Source organism: Pyxicephalus adspersus, chromosome 11, assembly GCF_032062135.1.
Source record: "Pyxicephalus adspersus chromosome 11, UCB_Pads_2.0, whole genome shotgun sequence".
In the NCBI taxonomy this organism is placed as follows: domain Eukaryota; kingdom Metazoa; phylum Chordata; class Amphibia; order Anura; family Pyxicephalidae; genus Pyxicephalus; species Pyxicephalus adspersus.
Window position 1 is genome coordinate 53,224,882 of NC_092868.1, and position 22,266 is coordinate 53,247,147.

General features: G+C 40.3%; 1 protein-coding gene and 1 long non-coding RNA gene across 7 annotated transcripts in view; one reads left to right on the top strand and one right to left on the bottom strand.

Moving 5' to 3' along the window:
- The window catches only part of PKNOX2 (PBX/knotted 1 homeobox 2), a 241,334-nt gene that overhangs the window by 189,741 nt on the left and 29,327 nt on the right, over positions 1-22,266 (top strand). For all 6 annotated transcript variants that reach the window (XM_072425881.1, XM_072425887.1, XM_072425882.1 and 3 more), the window contains 2 exons: positions 4,325-4,461; positions 14,817-14,988. In XM_072425881.1, coding sequence (XP_072281982.1) covers positions 4,325-4,461; positions 14,817-14,988 — 309 coding nt within the window. The remainder of the gene's footprint in view (positions 1-4,324; positions 4,462-14,816; positions 14,989-22,266) is intronic.
- LOC140340999 (uncharacterized) lies at positions 2,348-2,765 on the bottom strand. Its single transcript, XR_011922784.1, has 2 exons — positions 2,445-2,765; positions 2,348-2,408 (listed from the first exon to the last, which is right to left on the bottom strand). It is a non-coding gene; the product is annotated as an uncharacterized lncRNA (long non-coding RNA).

Here is a 22,266-nt window from a genome sequence, read left to right on the forward strand (position 1 = left end):
ATAGGAAGCGCTTCACGCCGGTCTGAGGTGCACGGAAACTCACACTATGAAGATTGCGCTCAGATTAGAATAATCGCCCACATATTGCCTAACTACATCCAGAACAGAGGGCTGAGAAACCAATCTTCAAGGCGCTGGGTGGTTTGTTTACCTCCTGGATGTAAATACTATCCCTAGGGACTTTTCAGGACTTATTGTAGTGACCTTGACTCTACCATGTGCAGTAAATGAGCTTCATTGCTTTGTGCGGTATATACGGAGGACCTGTTAGTTATTCATAGGCATACATTGCCACCATGGTGCAGGCTTAGCCCGTCTTCTCTCATTACTGTTCCAATGCAAATCCTCTATACTCAGAGTGACTACTGCTATCTGTATACTGCGTCCTTGCATAAAGCGGCACCAAGTCTTACACCCAAGTTTCACCCAAAAAAACACTTGTGACCCTTCTCGGACAAAAATCTGGCATCTAGCTATCCCCTGATGAAATTTACATGTCATCCTGATGTGATCTTTCCTGCCAGATGACTAACAGGATCGTTGCCATTCCAAACAGGGAGGATGCAGCGGGGATACCCCAGCTATTCCTCCCCTTTCCATAAAGAGCTGTGTGTACAGCACTCTATCAATCATACTGTCACTGGAAAAGATCAATAATGATAGTTTTCAATGACTCTGATTGAGCTTGAGAAACATAGTAATTACTTTTTTTTACAAAATCGTTTTACAACTACTTACCAACTTCTTGCCACCCTAAAGTGCTGTAATGTAAAATTGCTATGATATATTATACATCCCTATGCTGTGTTTGTAGTTTAAAATAGCTAAATGTATTCCTGTTGCAGTTAAAGGACAGCTTCATAAAGTCTTACAGTTTGTTTTTATTAGAAGGTACCCACAGCTGGAATAGAAAAGCCAGTCCCCTGCCGTTATGCTTTGGAGAAGGATTCTTGCTCCTTAGGTAGAGCAGCGGTCTCTTTTCCAATGTCCCACATAACCCCTGGTGAGTTTGAGATGGGCACACCAGTCCTTAACCACCTTGCCGTTAAGCCCAACCTTCGTTCGGGCACAAAAAAATTGCAAGGATGGTTAACCCCGAGATTTTTCCCATCCATACTTACCTGGTCCCCCTGTGCTCATCCAGCGTCGTTTTCGTATTCCAGCGTCGTCCTCCGTCCAGCGTCGTCCGTCGATCTCCCTCTCCAGCGTCGGGTGCCAGCGGGACCGGTAAGATGCCGGCTGGCATCTTGTGTTCCGCCGGCCGGCATCTTGTGTTCCGCCGGCCGGCGGGACACAAGATGCCGGCCGGCTTCTTACCTGGTCCCGCTGATCGTCCAACGTTCTTCTCGTTCCAGCGCCGGATGATCTCTGAAGGGAGAAGCCGTCCGGCGGAGAAAAAAAAAACCGGACGGCTCCTCCCTGCGTGCGTGATGATGTCGGCGCGTGTGCAGGAAATTCAAATAGAAACTCATTCATTCATTTTGTATTGGATTCAATATAATTCAAATAAATACAAAGTGTGTAATTGGTAAATTCAAACTGTCATTTTGTATTGGATTGAATACAAACTCCCGTATCCAATCCAATACAAAAAATTAAAAAAATTAAAAAAAAAGTAAATAACTTGGAAATTCAAATTTATATTTTGTATTTGATTGGATACAAACTTGCGTATCCAATCCAATACAAAATAATATAAAATTAATACAAAGTACATAACTGGTAAATTCAAACGCTCATTTTATATTGGATTGAATACAAACTCCTGTATCCAATCCAATACAAAAAATAAAAAAATAAATAAAATAAAAGTAAATAACTTGGAAATTCAAATTCTTATTTTGTATTGGATTGGATACAAACTCCCGTATCCAGTCAAATACAAAATAATTCAAAACAAACCCCAATAAATACACAATCAAAGTTTTAAAAATTGCCACTTATTCCCTGGATGGCTAGTGTGTAAAGCTGCGTACACACTTGCAATTTTTGTCATTGGAAAGGATCTTTCACGATCCTTTCCAACGACAAGGGACTGCACGATGCATGAACGGTGCTGTACATACAGCACCGTTCATGCTCTATGGAGAGGGGAGGGGGAGAGCGACGGAGCGGCACCCTGCTGCGCGCTCTCCCCTTCCCTTTCATTAGGATCGGCTGTCGTCCATCGTCCGTGGATCCGGCAGGTCGGTCGTCCGGACGATGGACGACACCGACTGTACACACGGCAGATTTTCGCCCGATAATTGGCCGATGCCAATTATCGGGCGATAAAAATCTGACGTGTGTACGTAGCTTTACACTGTGTCTTATCTTACCTTTGCTGATCTTCGCCTAATTTTGACCATTTGCTGCCTGCTTTGACCTCTGCCTGGACTCCGACATCTCTGCCTGCCGCCTGCCCTGACCTCTGCCTGGACTCTGACATCTCCGCCTGCTTTGACCTCTGCTTGGACTCTGACATCTCTGCCTGGACCTGGACATCACCGCCTGCCTGACCCCTGCCATGGCTTCAAGCTTTGTTTATGTAGTCATGTTTAAGCTGATTTTTGTGTTTTTCCTTTAATTTTATTAAAAGTAATTTTTTTTTTTTTAAATGATTGTGTGTTTCAAACATTTTTTATATTCATAATATCTACTAGAACCCCTGTTCAGACATATTTCTGTAAGTTACAGGTCTACAATTTAAAAAAAAATTTCATGAAAAACAGTGGATCACTTTTGGTACAGAAATCTAGACCTCAGTGTAACGCTCAGGAGGTTAAGAAACATAAGCTTTGCTTATTGCAGAGCCAAAAGACTAACTTACCATGGAGTGTATAAGACCTCTGCAGAGACCATTCTGCTTCCACATTGCAAGCAAAAGGCCTACTCATTATCACTGTTTAATAAGGATGAAAGATTCAGTCCTAACCCGACCAAGGCATTACTCTTTAGGATTGGAAGTTGACTCTCCCTGCTGTTTTTTGATGCATAGAGAGCAATGGAAAAGCTTCTGTTTGCTTAGTTAAGAAATAGGAAGCTTCTGGGTGATAGTTGTACTGATGGCAGGCAACAGAGTGGGATTTTTCCCTTTGAACAGGATATGACCTAACCATGCATAATGGCTGCTTCTAGCGCTGCTGTTTTGTGAAATCAGTGGGTGTTGAGTTTTCACACAAATTACATTATTTAGGACAAAGACAAGTAGGATAACTATATAATAAGGGGTAAGGAGAAGGGGTTTTGTGGTATTTATCCTTTACTGTGATTCATCTTTATGGGCCTGCTTTATTAAAGCTCTCCAAGGTTGAAGAGGATACACTTTCATCAGTGAAGCTGGGTGATCCAGCAAACCTGGAATGGATTTTTTCAAAGTCATTTGCTATTTGCTTGCAAATGTTTAAATCCTGGACCAGATTCATTCCAGGTTTGCTAGATCACCCAGTTTCACTTATGAAAGTGTATCTTCTCCAGCCTTAGAGAGCTTTCATAAATCAGGCCCTTTATGTCTCAAGTTCAGGGTGCATCAGATAATTTTTATAATGCACAAATGTATGCGTAAACCCCTTGCAGCACCACTGATTGTTAATAAGGCCACAATAAAATTTCACAACACAGGTGAATCAGTGCCCGTGGCTGCGATTTGCTTGTCTTTTTGTGCTCCTGTTGGGGCATGCCATCCCTTCACAGAGGTCATATTGTAAAGTGCACACAAAGGGCCTGTTGTATAGATTGGCTTTCAGGTACATTCTTTTTACTTTCGCTTCCTGTTTAAGGAACTTCTGAGCTCTATAATAATTCATTGACAGATGCATTTGGCTTGCAACTGACTTCATCCTTATTGCCATTTGCCCCCCATCTAAGGTGCATCATCTTGCTTCAAGCTGCTTTGCATTCCTATAAATGCATGGGGAAAGACACAACTCTGATGTGAACCAAAGCCTGGGACCCCTAATAGTGAGCTAACAACCCTGACTTGTGCAATTAAAACCTGTTCAGAAACAGCTGCTGCCATACAAGTTAGTAGGCATATTGAGCAATGTGATGATGATGATGATAACAGTGATGATGATGACGATGATGACGATTAATACCATCACAAAATGGCAAAATGACTTACCTAGCATCTGGATCAGATGTAAATCAGAACCGTTCAACAAGAAGGCTGTGTCACCTTTCTTTTTTGATACAAAAGCATGCATGGCTGGATTGTAATTGCACAGCAGCTCTGATGGAAGTATTCTCAACTGTATATGTTGTCTGTTTTCACATACAAGGTTTGTTTGTGATATACTATTGGAGCTAGATCACAATATACTAACCCTTCCTTGTCTTTGAGCAGATGACGGCCACCGCTCAGCAGACTGCCAAGGCCCAGCCAGTCCATCTCCCAGCATCCTCTGCGGCGGCTAACCCTGTCCCTGGTGCTCCAATTGACCCTCAGGCGCAGCTGGAAGCTGACAAGCGTGCTGTCTACAGGTACTTGAAAGATCTTCTTGCAGACTCTGTAAAATGCTAATGTGCAGCTCCACAGTGATGTGCCAAAGTACAGTGCGAATCCAGCCTCAGGCTGACTTGTCAGCGTGATTCTCATGTTAGCAGCACTTGTCATTGCCTCTTCTTCTCTGTTCTGTTTCCCCAACAACATGACTTTAAAATGAGATTAAAGTCAGAGCTCAGATCAGCGAACGTGGTAGGTGCTGATGCTGAACATTAATGATGAGGGACGGCGTGATCTGCAAGACTAAAACTTCATCTTGGTGCACAATGGGTCCATGTTGGTGAATTTGGGCAATTTTCTGTTTGTACTGATGGCTGATTGTATATTAAATAATGACCTATAGCTAAAGGTAAGTTACAGCAAAAGCGTAATCAGATGAAAAAAATCCCCTAAAGGTAAGTTACAGCGAAAGTGTAATCAAACGTAAAAGATCCCCTAAAGGTAAGTTACAGCGAAAGTGTAATCAAACGTAAAAGATCCCCATTTAGCCAATGAGCCTGATTTAATAAAGCTCTGCAAGGCTGGAGAGAATACACTTTCATCAGTAAAGCCGGGAGATCCAGCAAACATTTGCTATTTGCTAGTGAATGTTTCGAATTCTGGACCAGATCCATTCCAGGTTTGCTGGATCACCCAGATTTACTGATGAAAGTGTATTCTCTCCAACTCTGGAGAGCTTTAATAAATCAGGCTCATTGAAGCAAATAGGGATCTTTTATGTCTGATTACACTTTCGCTGTAACCTACCTTTAGCTGTAGGTCATTATTTAATATATAATCAGCCATTAAATGATTAAAGTGTATCCTCCCCAGGCTTGGAGAGCTTAATAAATCTTTGTACATTGCCAGGGTTTTAACAAATTTAATTGCAGATTCCTTCTTTTTTTCTCTTTTATAGTTGCAGGTGGTTGTTTCACCATGCCCCTTGTTTGCCGATTCCTAAATGGGAGGGTATAGATTTATTATAACCTCTTGGTACACTCTTAGTAATATTACAAATAATTAGCTTTTAAGGCTTCATTTAGAAAGCAGGGGATCAGACATTCATTCAAACGTTCCCTGGTTGAGAATCTGCCAGGTCCATGTGTTTCAATGGCAGTAATTGATACTCCACTAGGTAATGAGGGAATTTTAGATCCCCTGCTTTATAAATGGAGCCCTAAGAAAGTTTTTTTACCAAAACTTAAATTCCTTTTGCAGCTAGTACTTAAAATTTACTTTGCATCTCATTACAAATCAGGAAATCAGTGAGCAAATTACACCAGCAGAAAATTACATTGTTATTACAGTATTAAAATAGCACCAACATATTACGCAGCACTTTACCATCTCCAAGCCATGTCACTAGCTGTCTCTCAAAGGAGCTCACAATCCCTACCATAGTCATATGACTTTAATACAGTTTTGGAATGTTGGAGGAAACCCACACAAACACAGGGAGAACCTGCAAACTTCATGCAGATAGTGTCCTGGCCAAGATTCAAACCCGAGACCCAGTGCTGCAAAGGCCAGAGTGCTAACCACTGAGTCACCATGCTGCTCATTACTTGGGGTTTTCTGTACACAAACACTTTCAGGCTGCCATATTGCATTACAGTTTTGATCATTTTCCGAAAACTACAAGGCCTTCAGATTAAAATGGAAATTTCCAATTGCATTAAATGACTAAATTATTTTATATAGACAGTTTTCCAGTGGTTAAAATGTGGTTGAAGTGGCTGACTGCCTAAAAAATGAGCCATTTCATTATAATGAAAATGCTGGGGAGCGGTCATCGAGTCTTTTCTTAATTGGTATTTTGCAGGGCTGTCGTTGCTTTGTGGGTGAATAGCTTTTTTAGATTTTTTTTAGATTCTTTTTTAGTATCTTATTCTAGTTTCTTCTGTCAACTACTCCTATAGAATTGAACATTAAGATCTTTCAAATCCCTGCTAAGCTTTTCTAAGGAAGAAGGACAAATTACATTTTTCCAGTTTCCATACCCCTCTATTTCCTGTGCAAAACAACCATATTCAGTGGTCTCCCCAGACCCTTTTAGCTGGGTGCACCACCCGGCACTTTTCACCACCTGGCTGTTTTTTGGGTGGTTACTGAAAAGCTGGGTCACAATACAGGGGCCACCACCTACAGTGTCTTCCCACCCAGCTTAAAAATACCTCTAGGGAGAATACTGCATAATGCTGGACAAGCAATGACACCATTGGATACTTAGCAGTTGAACATACTCCAAATTTACTTGGATGTAAAGTCCAAGTAAATTTTGGCTGCCCAGCCGAAATTCATTACCAAATTTACATTTTGAATAAACAAAATAAAAATTCCATACAAAAGCAGCAGAGCACTTAATCTAATGTGACACATTCTCATTCACAATGGACTTTCCTGACATAGTTCGAAGAATAAGGATGCCTGAGTTTAGTTCTTTTTTTATATCAATATGGAAATTTGTATTTTTTTTATCTTAGGTGTCATCGGGGGAATTTTTAGTAAGTTATCTCAGGTTTCGCCAAGGGAGGAGAAAAAATAGTGGCAATAGGTTAACAATCAGCAGCAGATAATTCCCGGTGCCCTGCGTGTTTGGAGCTGTCCGTACATGTCACGTGACTCCCAAAGATGTCACCCCACCAGGGCTTAATCAAGCAATGAATGCTAATACTATGCAGATTCCTCCCGGCTCTGGCTGCTGTTACGAGAGGATGGAGAAAGGCAGGGAGGATTGCTCTGTTTTATTCTTTTTTTTTTCCCCCTTTATTTTTTTTTTTAATTAAAATTTCTTGCCTCTGGGTAGCATGACAGTTCAAAACCACAGTGGGGATTTTTCATTTCATGTCAATAAATTTAACAAGGCCCCATTCAATTCAAATTAACACACGGTCTCTGAGGCTTTCATGCTCCATAGTATCGGCACAGATAAAAAGGAAACAATTTTGCGGCCTAATTGAATACTCAAAATAAATGTAAATAAAAAAAAAAGTGTGTCGTAGTAGCAAAAGAATTGCCAAAGAGACCCTGAGCCAATCAGCTTACAGTTTTAGACAATGTGGCGTCGGTGACTGACAGCCATGATGGGAGGAAGAGCTGCTTTTGGCATGCTAAACCATTGTCCAGTTGGTAGCAAAACCCCACCTTCCAGGCTTCAACAAGAAAACATTACCCGGATTATTTACTGTGTTCGTTCAATGAAAATGTGTTCTTGAAAAATGTTCTTGTTGGCGCTTGAGCTGGTGCGGTAAATGTGCTGACTCAGGAAATACGCTGCCTTTTCCTTAGAGATTTCCTCCACTCAGAGCTGTATTCATTGTAGAACCAGCAAATACATCCACTCCGTTCTAATCATTTGGACTTCGGCCCAACGAGCATTCCAAGCAAAGAATATACTGCAAGGTCATCTCAGCTTTTACTACTAGCAGACATAAAATTAATACTAATTGGATAGTAATAGTGTATCGCCTTGTAAAACGGAATGTGAGCTTTCATGGGGATTCGTAGAAGAAATCCTAATTAATCTGGAAATAATGAAGTCACATTCAACACGTGTCTTCGCAGTGCCATGGCCTTCGTACAGAGTTCCTTATGAACTTTTAGGATTCTACGTATAAAGCTGATGATCTGGCATTCAGCAAACATTCTCGGTTGGTCACTCAATCACTGCCAATTAAAAAATATGAACCTGAAAATCTACTTGCAGATGTTTGGTGAATTTTAGATTTTTTCTATATGTATAGAACACCCATTCTCAACCAAAGTTCTGTAGAATCTTAGAGTTCCTTTAGTGTTTGTTAGGAGTTCCTTGATATTTGAATAATTGACCTTCTATTTGATGTGGCTGATGGTGCCTGTATAACTCTGGGTTCAATGCTATTTGGCAGGGGCATTAGGATGACATCAGTGATCCTTTATGTCTATTTGGGTGGCATTTTAACTTACACTAAAGATAATTTTTTTCCTGATTATCACCTTATTGGGAGCATTTTTCCCACTTATCCTCGATGATTTAATTTTATCTAGGGTTTCCTGAGATCCAAAATATGTTTCTAGAGTTCCTCTGGGGTAAAAAAAAGATTGAGAAAAGCTGGTACAGACAATCAGAAACTATGCTGGCCTTGTTTCCTCCACTCATTGGCACTTAAATGACCATCAGACATTTTCAACCACATTTGCCCCAGAGTTTGCTGAAGATTCCCCAAGAAGTGGCAGATTGAGCTTCTATATGATAGTATATCCAATCAATTTTAGTCATTAATCAATCGAAAGTCTTACAACATTTTTGCACATGGATGTCCAATATTCTTTCAGCAATAATCTGCTGTTCTGATCCATCTTCTCTGATAGAAAGTGATGCAAATTCTAGTTGGATTTGATTGATTTGTACAACATAATTTGTTTACTTTCAATTGATATTTATTAACACGTTTACTCTATCTATGTCCAATCACAAAGCCAATTGTGAGTCCCTTCCGATTGGTAGGCCATAAATCATGTTTCCAATTCAGTTTAGATCCAATCATTTGATTGGATCAGCAATCAGATTGTAATGTAAAATCGTCCAGTGTGTGCTGGGTTTAAGCAGCATTCCAGCAATGATTTTCAGTTGTCTGTAACCCCACCAACGTGGGAATGACATATGGAGACCCTCCATTGACCACTGATGTAACAGATTCTGTTCTTGTTTTCTTCTGGTTATTATTATTATTCATTCTCATTCATTTTCATTTGAACTTTTTTGCTTATTAGTGAAATTGGAGGATTCCTCAGGGAAAAAGATGACTTTTCAGCAGGTCTGGGTATTTTGTAGGATAGCTGGTAGGATTGTTAGTCCCTTGTCTCAGCACTCCCTGGACACCTCCCTCTCCTTGTATTTCCATCATCCACTGAAGCTTTCTCCAGTTCCATTGTTTCTTTCTACTTCATCTTCACAAACTTTACCACTTGTAGATGATTCCACCCTCAGAGGGAACATGGCTGCCCAATCATAATGGTGCAAAAAAAGGAGAGGCATGTCAGGTAGTACATTTATTGAAAAGTTCAAATCACGTCTTTCCGGAAATGATAAATATCTTAATATTAAAATGATTATGACTGATATATGCACCATAGCTAAAGGCTTGTTCCAAATTGTTCTATATCAGTGTTTCTCAACCAGGGTACCTCCAGAGGTTGTTGGGGTTTCCTTAAGCAATGAGCAGTTTGTCCCTCTCAGGTCAGTTTAAGAGACACCAATGATGTTTTGGGCTATCTGTAAGGGTGACATTCATCTCATTGGCCAGGATTGTCGAAAGAAGTCTTCCAACTGACCACCACACTAATATACCATGATCTGTGGATATAGTAATTAGAGGAGGGGTTTCCTGAAGATCTGAAAGTTATTTCAAGGGTTCCCCCATGGTAAATTGGTTGAGAACACAGTTCTATATTATATAGGTATATTTGGAACAGATAGTCATTTTGCCATTGTGGATTTAATGAAAGATGCCGGCTCTGGATCTGTCAATCTGACCTTCAACTAGTATGCAGAAAAGGAATTCAGACTGTACTGTGCCTACTCAGTGAAGTAGTAAATCTGGGATCAGGTCCATTGTTCTAGGACAAATTACACTGATGGGAACCTAAAAGTACTATTTTCTTAGGTACATAGGTCAGGGATGTCCAACCCCAGTCAAACAGGCCAGGATCTTCATTTTTTAAGGTATTGCTGTCTATTAGAGAAACACAAAAAATTTCTGGCCCTCGAGGACTGGTGTTGCACAGCCATGGCACATGTCATACTTTTCTATAAAGCACTTGCATGATAATATTTATTTAGAACTCTTTTCCCCAAAATTGTCTAATATCATGGCAAGAATAATTTCAACATTTGCAGCTAATGCAATTTTGTAAAATACCATATACTAATATTATACATTATTTCTTTATTTGTTATGATCCAGTCAAACAGTAAGGTACGTATGAGATGATGGTAATAATTTGAATTGTGAGACAACAGGTGGAGCTTTGGGTCCCTTTTCACAATTTTTAAAAAAAAAACAAAGCTCAGTAGCTGAAGCTGGTGTATTGAGATGCTTTGTAATATATTAAATTGTTATAATAATAAAACTAAAATGTATATATGCGGTATAATATAAAATACTTAACATAAATGTGTAAATGTAAAAGCTCTGAGCAATTATCTTAGCACAGTATCAATAATGAACATAAAAAAAAACTTTGTGACCAGCATGACATTGATGTTACAACCTGATCACAAGTCTGGAATTTGCAGCACTCCTGAAGAGGTAAAATAGGGTTAATATTTCCGGCTGCGGTGAAATAGCACTGGATAAAATAGCTGATATATGACTTCTAATCTGCTGACAGAGTCATTGGCCATGGAATTATAATGAAATTAGGGAGACAGGGAAGGGAAGTGGAGGAAATTGGGGAAATGGGTTTACATTGATGATGATGGTGGGAATTTATCTCCCCCTCTAACACCGCTATGGTCATACCTTTCCTCCTGGTAGCTCTTTTAATTCTCCTCACTGGGGTTAAAATTGGAGAGGAAATACATATAGGAAGCATTTAAATGGAGCAGGGCCGCTGGCTTTCATTTCCCGTGCTGGCTCGCAGGCAGAGCATTGCTGAATGCGCTCAATTAGGCCATTAGAGAAATGCATTCCTCTTTATTAGCCTGTGTCAAATCCTTTTTATTAGCGGCTGCAAACGACCCTTCGTCTGCAGTAAAATGTCACGCCAGTTCAGCCTTATTATTTGTTCTGCGCTGACGAGGATCAAGCTCGCCCCAGAAATAGTGCAGAAAGAGTGAAGAATTATTTACTTTCCAGATCCTGCTCCATATTAACCCTTTTCTGTCCAAGTGCAATGGAAAGGCCCATAGTGGGTCATTCCAACACTGCTTTATCTGTGGGGCACCCAGAATTTTTCCAATGAAGAGTCCCCAATAATGCAGTCACCTGTATTGTATTACTAACATTTATTTTGTATGAATATTTTCAGGGATTTATGGTTGCACAAAAATGTCATATCATCCCATCAGTAGGAATTTTCAAGTTCTGCACAAAGTGTGCACAGCTGCACAGATTAGTCTGGATTTAGTCCGAGTGCCTTTATTTGAATGAGATCCTTTGAGTTTCACTTAAAGCCTTGCATAGCAGGTGCTACTTTTTTACATATATTTGTTATGTTTTGTTTTCTTTATAACATAAATAAAACCCAACGTACCCAATTACTCCAATATACGTAACTTTCATACAGTACAGATGCTTGCAGGGTTGTTTGCATTCAGGAACATTTAGGTAGCCAGGTGCAATGTATTAATAAAGTGCATTGCAGCTGAGAGACCATCTGTGCTCGCATTGGTTGATTGTATTTTCCTCATTTATTTTGTGTTGCTGTTGTTTAGTGATGTATGGTAGCATTTATTCACAGTATTTTAACATTGGCAGAGTAAAGTCTCCTCTTGTGCTATACATCCCCTACCTCCTAGATTGTAAGCTCTTCAGGGCAGGGTTCTCCTCTCCTCTTGTGTCACTGTCTGTATCTATCTGTCATTTGCAACCTTATTTATTGTACAGCGCTGCGTAATATGTTGGCACTATATAAATCCTCTTAATAATAATAAAAAATGGGATTCCTTTTAGTAGCTATTGCAAGGGATTTTGATTCTTCCATAGACTTGTATGGGACCTCCTCGGAACACTTGTCTCCAAGGTGGTTTGGAGTTCAACTGCAGAAGAGCAGATATACGATAATGCATTGCAACTATTGCAGCATAAATGCATATGCTGCCAGACGCACACGGCAAACACATGCAGAAACATGTCAAAACTTCTAGTGAATGCTTAAGGGCATCCAGGGGTTGAAAGTGGCTGCCCAGGTGTGGTTGAACTGCCCAGAAGGCCTCTGAATCTTCTTTTTAAAAGTGGGGCCCTTAGCATCATGTTTGGTCATATCTGATCTTTTGCCTATTAACTTGCGCACGAATAGTTACAGTTGCACATAATGTATCGTAAAAATCTTCATATGATCTTAGAGATGATTCTTTGAAAAATTACCCCTAGCATTTTTTAGAATGGCACTTTTACAGACACCAAAAAAAAATCAAGTGGTGTTGGTCAAGGCACCATCAAAAGAGGGGCCAGTAAGCCACAGCTCAAGGAACCCCTTGCAAGCTTTGGAGGAATCTCAGGGTACAGAACCCTGGTTGAGAATGGTTGGTCTATGCCAGAGTTTCTCAACCTTTTTAACATAGGAGAACCCTTGAAACAACTTTTAGATCTTCAGGGAACCCCTTCTATAATTAAAGTATCCATAGCTCACAGTACATTAGTAGGAAGAATGTTTCTTACATTGCTGACCATTGGGAAGAATAGCCCAAAAAATCATTGGTCAAATTAACCTGAGTCACTAATTGCTCAAGGAACCCTAGGGTATCCTGCTTGGGAATGGTTTGTCCTTTGTTGTACATATATTGATTGAGCAATTGTACATCATTATGAGCTTTATCCATTTCACTCATTATTCTTTTGCCTTGTCTAAAACAAGTTCTGTAGAGCTGGTCAAGGTTAGAAGATCACACCTCTCTCCAAGCCTGCTTTCGCTGTTTAATTCTCTCTATAAAGTTGTGGCGGGGTTGGGGCCGCGCTGCTGAACTCCCACCACCTGGCACTTTTGCTTGCTTGGATTATTAGTTCCTGGTAATTTAGTGCCCTTGCACTGGGTCGATTTGTGCCTTTTCATTTCTAATTGATCTAGTGGCTGTTTAAATGGCAGGAGGCATCTGTTGAGAGTTGGAAGGTTCATAAGGCGCAATAATTCATAACACAGTCTGGAATTTGTCTTTCATATCCCTGGGCTAAGCTCCTGCAGGGCTGCCTAAATTACGGCAGGCAAGGCTTTGCTTTATATTCTGTGCTGCGGACGCAGAACCCTGCATTAAACTGGGATCAGCGTAGATTACACTATAATATGATGCAGCATTAGAGCCTGCAAATTAGACTGTGCAAGCTAGTTAACCCTTTTCGTTCCAGAACTTCACAGCGAAGCGGAGAAGAATTCACTAAATGGGGTTCTTCTGCATGGAGTTGAGTGTGCTAACCTGTAGCAACAAAGTCTTATTTATCTATATTTATCTTTGCACATCACTGTTGTTGTTTGTAGCATTTTACTAAACAGCCCTAAAATATGCAAAAGATATACAAAAAGTACACGGGAGGAGGGGGGTTACCGCTTCCTAACTGCAGGTATCCACAAGCATCTCAACTGTAAATGGGGTGGGGGTGCTTGACAATAAATGGAATTCGGGTGCTTGACAACTGGCCAATATTAAATGGGATTGGGGTGCTTGACAACTGGCCAACAATAAATTGGATTGGGAGTGCTTGAAAATTGGACAACAATAAATTGGATGGGGGTGCTTGACAACTGTCTGACAGTTGCCCATCAAAATCACTCCAACGTGGCTGGCAGGCTTGAACAAGAAAATGCCCTGAGATCATCCATGGTATCAGCCTTACAAAGACAAAACCTTTCCCTGATTCAGATTTTTTAGTTGTATTCATCTGACCCCTCCCCCCCCCCAAAAAAAAAAAAAAAGGTAAAGCCTAATTTAGCCCCCAAAATGTAATCCCAATCCCATTGATGGCAAATAAATTCCAGCAGAGATGGAGGCCTAAATCAAAGTACCTTATGGAAAGCCTAAACCCAGGCATTAGGTTGGGATTGGGGGGCACATGCAGAAATGTCTAATACAACCAAATATTATGGGTCATTATAAGTATAAACATGTCCTCTCCGATTATCACCTTTTGACTTTCCAAATTACTCTAACCACAAGATATATATTCTTTCAAAAGCCAATAATTCTCTCTTCATAGAGCCAGCAATGTAATAGTAAAGTCAGGTTTGCAATAGCCATGTAGGCTTTAAATGGGTTTTTTCCCAAACTATCCGCAGAATGGGGAAGCAGGACGTTATCATGAAGCCTAAAGAGCTGTAACCTTTTAAAAATGTTGTCCCCTTCACATGTGGAGGAGAATATAGCACAAAAAGGGTGGCAGGATTACAGTAGTATACTTGTATATATAGCAGTATATATGCTTTATATAAATCTACTTAGGCTGTGTTTTTAGCAGCTGACCTGGAATTTATATTTACTCTAAGTAGAAAATGTTTCAAACTTTATTTCTCTAACACCGGTACCACAAAAATTGGTAATAAAAATATGGTAGAAAGTGTTCTGTACAACAAAGTGCTATCAGTAATTATGTGTTTTTCTCTAATGGTTTTGCTTATTGTGATGTGGTCACTAATCTAAAACTGTTCTGTGTCCCTCCAGACATCCTTTGTTCCCCCTCCTGACGCTGCTGTTTGAAAAGTGTGAGCAGGCCACACAGGGATCCGAGTGCATTACATCCGCCAGCTTTGATGTTGATATTGAGAACTTTGTCCACCAGCAGGAACAGGAGCGTAAACCGTTCTTCAGCGAGGACCCTGAGCTTGACAACCTGGTAATCTTCATCACCAGCTTTCTTATAGCTGCTCCCTGATTTTATTCTTCCTTGAGGGATAAAACTGAAGCTTAAATATATATATATATATATATATATATATATATATATATATATATATAAATGATGGTCAGTAACAGTACCCCTACAGTATTGCAGACTCTCCAAACCAGTTCTTTTTATCCCGGAGGATTCCTTGACATTGTTTTTAAATCTTGGGATTCTAAAAGTGGTTAAATCTATGGCTCATAGCACATTAGTGTGGTTAGTAGGATGTAAAATGAATACATTTAGTGAATAAACCAGATCACATCATATAATGCAGCTCTCTGAACTATGACAAAATAACTCCCAGTGATATTAATGAACTACATTTAATAATATTTGTTAGAAAAAAATGCAGACAATAAAACTGTAATGGTCCTGTACTTTGGTGACCAGTGGAGAAGTGATCTTTTGTAGGTGTTTTTTTACTTTTGCCACCAGTGAGTAAAGTGTCACAAAAATTGGTGGTCCATGAAAGAGAGAGAGAAAAGGGAGTAGTCAGACCTAAATAAACATTATTTTTAGGAAATTAAACCAGTGACCATTCATAAAAGTCCATGGAAGCAGTTATAATCACTGATCCAAAGACCGGTCCTCTAGTCATCCCCCGATGGCCAGCACCAAAACTGCTCTCTAGAGCAGCCATTCTCCTCCTTTTTACCACTGAAGAACCCTTAATATAATTAAAAGTTTTCAAGTAACTCCTACTAAAACAAATTCATTCAGGGTCAATGGAAAGAGAGCCTCTAAATTGGTGGACAGTGAAAAGAATGCCCTTTTGGTGGCTAGAATAACACCTTTATAGTCAACTCAAAACATCATTAGAGTTATGCAGCTGGCTCTACCAGGCGTTGGCCCCAGAACTTTGAAGGCATCAAACTGAAAGCCAATCAGCCACAGTTCAATTTACCCTTGGCAATATTTGAAGAAACCTCTGGAGGTACTTTGGGATTCCATAGAACCCTTGTTAAGAATGTATGCTCTAGATGGACTACTGGGGATCCCAGCATCCTTGTTACTTGAGCAACCTTGGTAGGTAGCATTTACTTCCAGGTCTTCAATGTTAAGGTTACATGTTTTAGGGTATCCACCCTTTAACTATTCTTGAAATATGCCAATTAATAATATACATATCTCTAAGAGAGGATGAAGGTAGCTAGAACTTTGGAACTAAGGGAACCACCACTCAAGGTTGGTTTCTTTACTTTGGCTAGGGAAGGTAGCATTTACTTCCAGGTCTTCAATGTTAAGGTTATGGTTTGGGTTTCCATCCCTTTGACTAATCTTAAAATATGGCAATTTTTTATACATATCTCTAATCTCTCTATGAAGGTAGGTGAGAGCCAATAGAAAGTCATTGGGATATATACTTCTCTAGGATCTAGAACCTAGAGCTTTGTAACTAGAGGTACCATCATTTAAGTTTGGTTTCTTTACTTTGGCTAAGGGAGGTAGCATTTACTTCCAGGTCTTCAATATTGTGGTTACATTTTTCAGGGTATCCACCCCTTTGACTAATCTTTAAATATGCCAATTAATAATAATTTCAAAGAGAGGATTTATGTAGGTGGGAGCCAACAGAAAGTCATTGGGATATATACTTCTCAAGGATCTAGAATTTAGAGCCTGGGAGCTAGAGGCACCACCATTCAAGGTTGGTTTCTTCACTAAGTTAAATTGGCAGGTTGTTAGTTCTTTGTATTTAGAGTATAAGATTATTTGTGCTTAACAGTATCTGTTCAGCTAAAATATAGGTGCATGTATACCCTAAGAAAAAAACTTCTCAGTTAAATACTGTATACATTTTTTGTATCTGTGACCCTCTCTAAACTCCATGACTGTCCTGTGAACTCCACTCTAGATTATAAAACACCCCACCTATGCTGTAGAAATGAGGAGAGTTGGTGTTGAGAAGTTTTGTCCTAGGGTGACACTGCTGCTGGAACAGGAAGCGTGCTACTCAAAGGATCCCCACGTGTATTTTGTTCTTAGGTTTATATACATTTAATGAGCAGATATTTTTGTGCCTTTTCTGATAGTGAATCAACTTCCAATGCTGTTTCTTTGTTCAGTTTTATATTTAGAACTGCTTCATTGAAATCCTTCTGATTGCATATCCTAATGCTTAGTAATTTGTTGGTCCACTTCCTAAATTTTTTACCTTTAGGGTATTTCCAACATATGTGTTCAAAGAGTTTTAAGATTCCCTGACACTATGAGCAATGATTGGTTTATAAAAAAGTTGAGGAAATTGAAATTGCAGGTTTATTTCTCCTATTTTCTGTTTTATAAAGAATCAGCCCACATCACCAAGCAGTGATTACTTGTCCTGACGGATTACGGTGATTATTCTGCCGATGATGTATTGTGCTGTCCGTACTCCGCCATAAACTTACAGCAAGACTTTCAAATGATTTTGTTTTAATTGAACTTTCAGTCTTGAGAAGTTGGAGCCATTCCGCGGTCACTAGTTTTTATTTGTTGTTTGGCTAAATGTTAATGGCCATGACTTCTCTTTCAGGAGCTTCACCACCTTCATTTTTAGTGGGATTGCATTTTAAAGGGCAGTGAATCTATTTATTATCAGGGGAATAATAACAAGGAGAAAGATGGGGGAAATATCCACACAATAAAAAAAAGAGTTGGTTTATCAGCACACCGGAGGAACAAAAAGTATTTGTGATCAGCCTTGGAAAACTCAATGCAGATGATGTTTATTAACAGGAAAAAAACATCAGCATTTGCAACATTGATAGCGTGACAGAGTTTCTACCAAGCACACTGAGCTTTGCTTCCTAAGGGCCTTTTCGGACCCATGGCAAGTGCAAACTTCTGTCACAGGCTCACAGTCCCAACCTCTCCCAGTCAGGTCAATAGGAGAGGTTGGGACCCTTTTGTTTGTATGCAGATCGCAGCGAGGTTCCCAGAAGTGCCATGTTGCTTTTGGACGCACAGTTGTTGCATTAAAATCTGTGCTGCAAATCATATTGCTGCAGTAGTTTGTTTCTCCTGGTCAGCTTGGCACAGCGTTGAATTATCACCTTGCAATGGGTAATTCACTTAGTTTAGAGAGTGTGGTGATCATTTTGCAAAAACTAACTCATGGGCAAAGAAATCTAAAGCACCTTTTTTTCTCTTTTGCTCTTGGTTGGACATGTAAAGTCAGCAGACCGCCATCTCATTTAGTAAGGTCAGTGAAATATCCAGTGCAAAGTGATGATTCCCCTTGGTTTGTTAACAACTTAAATTCCTTACGTCATGATCAGGTTCTTTCTCATGAGTCCATGTCACTGCCCGCCTGACCTGGACACTTCCTAATGGTTTTCTGCTGTGAGGTCCTTTTTAGAATGAACCAAAAGATGTCATCAACAGGGCATGGGGAGGGCAGGGATCAGCCAGTGCCGGCACCATTGCAGGGTGAATTGGCAGTACACTAACATGACATCTGTGCTGTCAATGAAAAGGAAGGTGGATTTAGGTGATCATTTTTTGCTTCACAATTAAGGATGTGTTTTGATCCACTTTCAGCTACGCAACATCTCCAAAATCTGTCCCTACCTGTCCCCTGAGACCACCAAACTCCTTGTACATGCTCTTATCATCTCCCGTCTGGACTACTGTAACATCCTTCTCGCTGGTATTCCACTAACCCGACTCTCTCCTCTACAATCTATTATGAATGCTGCAGCCAGACTCATCCATCCTTCCCTCCGCTCCTCTTCCGCTACATCTCTTTGTAGTTCTCTCCATTGGCTTCCTTTTCACCTTAGAATCAAATTTAAGCTCCTGTGCTTTGCCTTCAAATCCCTACACAGTTATTGTCCCACTTACATCTCTGACATGGTTAAAAAATACTCCCCCTGCCGCTCTCTCCGCTCCTCCAATGACATACTACTGACTTCCTCACTCATAACCTCATCACACGCAAGGATACAAGACTTCTCTAGAGCTGCTCCGACTCTCTGGAATGGTCTTCCTCGTCCTATTCGGCTTGCTCCTACTTTCTGCTCATTTAAAAGAGCACTCAAAACCCATTTTTTCAAACTTGCCTACCCGGCTTCTTCTGTCATTTGAAACCATCACTACTTCCCACACTACATATCTCCCATCCTTTTGTGTGTGAAATTTCCCCACCTACTAGATTGTAAGCTCTTCGGGGCAGGGTCCTCTCCTCCTGTATCACTGTCTGTATTAGTCTGTCATTTGCAATCCCTATTTAATGTACAGCGCTGCGTAATATGTTGGCGCTATATAAATCCTGTTTAATAATAATAATAATAATAATCCAGTTGGATATCTGGTGGTGGATGAGATGAGCAAACTTTTACCTGGAGATTTGCTTTAAATTTAAACTCTAAATCTGCAAAGGATAGAAATTCATTTTATGTGCACCAAATGCCTTTGAAAGTCCAGATATTAGCTAATAATGTGTTGCTTGCAACCTATGCTTAGCTATAGGAGGGACCCAACAGGCAGACCTGCTACAGGCTGCAATCAGAAAATGGAAAAGGGGCGGATAAAAGACCAGTAATCCTGCACAAGGAGAAAGAGTAGTCTTTAATAAAGGAGACTCTGATACTGGGACAAAGTGCAGGAATTGTTTTATCATTGTGTTGCACTACCTATGGATTTAAAAATACAAAGGGAAGAATGATACCTTTTTTTCTGTTCAGAAAACATGACTCCCTTCTCTAGAGAAGATCTGCTTCCAGCTCCGAAATGGTCGGCAGGAACGGAGCTATGATTTATAACTTGAATGTTTACTGCTAGCTTTTAGCAAACCATACAGTAATTCTCAGTCTAGAAGGCAGGCCAGATTACAAATCTCAATGAGCCAATGTACACGCTCTAGTAACTGTATTTTACTACCTGCCTAATCAGTGATCCTGCAAATGTCTCTGGAACTATGATAAAACGTCTCTTTCCTCGGTTGTCTCCTTTATTTAAGAGCGGCAGTCATTTCTGAGATGAATAGAGGAGGAGGCTGGGCCAACAATACTCTACCCAACCTATCTGTTTGGCTCTTAAAGCGAACCTCTCGTGCAAGAAACATGCAGGCTGCCATCACTGTCCTCCCCTAAAATTGCTGAGTGTCCCAATGCTGTAAATGTGTCATTCGAATGTTTCGAATATTAATGTGTGTTGCACAGTGGCAATCTATTAATCACATTCTATTAAAAACTGGACCATTTTTTCAATGCATTTTAACACAATGCATGCTAGGTTTCCATCCATGCATTGTGGTGGCCTAAAATGAACATGTAGTGAGGTGCCCTTGATTGCCTATAAAAATGGCAGCACTATTGTTTCAATGCTATGCAATTAAAATGCAAAAAAGTCTAAAAGTTAATTTCCTTCACATTATCTATTATGTTAGCTTGAGAATGTCTTTCAGTCATAACTGAAATCGAAACTTATGAAGATCCCTTTCTAGGCAGGGTCAGATTTGTACTTTTTTCTCCCTCAGACCAGCTAGCTTGTTCTCTAGGGGTGAATATGGGAGGATGGCCAAGATGAAAGCGGAGGGTCATTGAAGAGAGCCATGATGATTGTGGGCAAAAAAGTCCTATTCCTAGACCTGGGTGGCATTACAAGAAACCTGACCCTGTTTCCAGGTCAGATACATAAACTGCAAGAATATTGTTTATACCTAAGATTCTGACATACTGTTGTTCTGTAGATTCTGAGACCAAACCAGTTATGTTCTTAAATCAAAGAACGTTGGAGCCATGAGTGGGAAGGATCTGCCTTTAGGCCTTGGGTCAATTGCATCAGTTTAGGACACTTCCGAGGTTATTTAGAATTGATTGGCATTTCCATCTGACCGGCAGTTGACCTCCTGTGGACCAGCATTTGACCTGCATGAGGTGGGCTTTGCATTCCTATAGAATTTGCATGACAATCCAATACTGGGTGGCGGCAAACAACAGACCATTAGCACAAGTCCTATTGTAATGTGATTGGTGCCAAAACTTCTGAAAAGAAGTGTGCCAATTATATGAGCAGAAATTAGATTTTTCGGGGTGGTTCTCTACATGGTGCCATGGCTGCAAGAGAATAATATGTCCGTTTGCTGACAGTTTTAGAAGGTCACCAAACTTCTTCCTGGCTCAGCTTCACTGCTTGCTGAAATACTTTCTTGCTAATTAAACAGAGGTATTGATTCACTGTTTAATGCATTTTTAACCAGGGGTACTGTGGGTTCCTCCAGTGATTACTTTGAAATTTGGCTAATTGGCCTCCCATCTGGTGCTTGCATAGTTCAACACAATTTGGCCAGTAGGATGAATTAGTAGAAGAACTGTAACATACATTCTTCCCTGATTATCACCATAATAGGGGCATTCTTCCTTGGTGAGTTGACCAAGGACACTAGGACATTAGTCCATTGGTTGGTTGTATTGTGTGGTACGGGTGTATGCCAATGACAAAAATGGCTGAATAGGACTACAGATCCTTTGGCTGATACAGCAGTAAATATATAAATGCCCTTAAACTGGGCATTTAGCTGTTTGCCTGGGATTCTACTTTAAAGGTATGGTGACCTATGATAGACTTGTGACGGGCGATGGATCCACCAACAAAATTTGCACATGGTAGGTTCCACAAGTGCAGCACTTGGCTATGCACAAACATAAAGTCTGAAATGCCACTTTTATAGAAAGTTTTGCCACCTTTAGAAGACCTCTGTTGTTTGAGAAATACATGCCGAAACATTACTAGTATCTCCTCCGTAACACTCTGACCGTTCGCAGTGGACATTACGGCCAAGACGTTAACTAACCGGAAACATCTCCAGCTCTGCGGTATACTAAATTCACGTCCCCGCCTTATGTTCCAGCTCTTCTGCTGCCATGTAAATCCTGAGAAATTGTTCTGGCGTAAAGATGATGAAAAGGCCAGCGACATTAGCCATCATTAGAAGAGAAATCATGTATTCCTCGCAGCCGAGATGCACATAATTAGAAAATAGAAAAAGGTCAGATCTTGCCATTATCAACTCAATCAGCCGCAGAGTGCCACGCAGTCAATTAATTCAGCATCTGTGTTTTTTACAATCCTGTGCACGTCTTTCCGTGGCCTGTAACTCTTCAGGGGGACAGATATACTGCTCGGCCAGGCAGGGACGTAAATGGGAGCTGAACAAATGATCTGAGCTAATTGAGAGATTTATGTCACCCGGTCTGCCTGTACCCCATAGCTGCCTCTTTCTGTCTGCAAACCTTTACACGG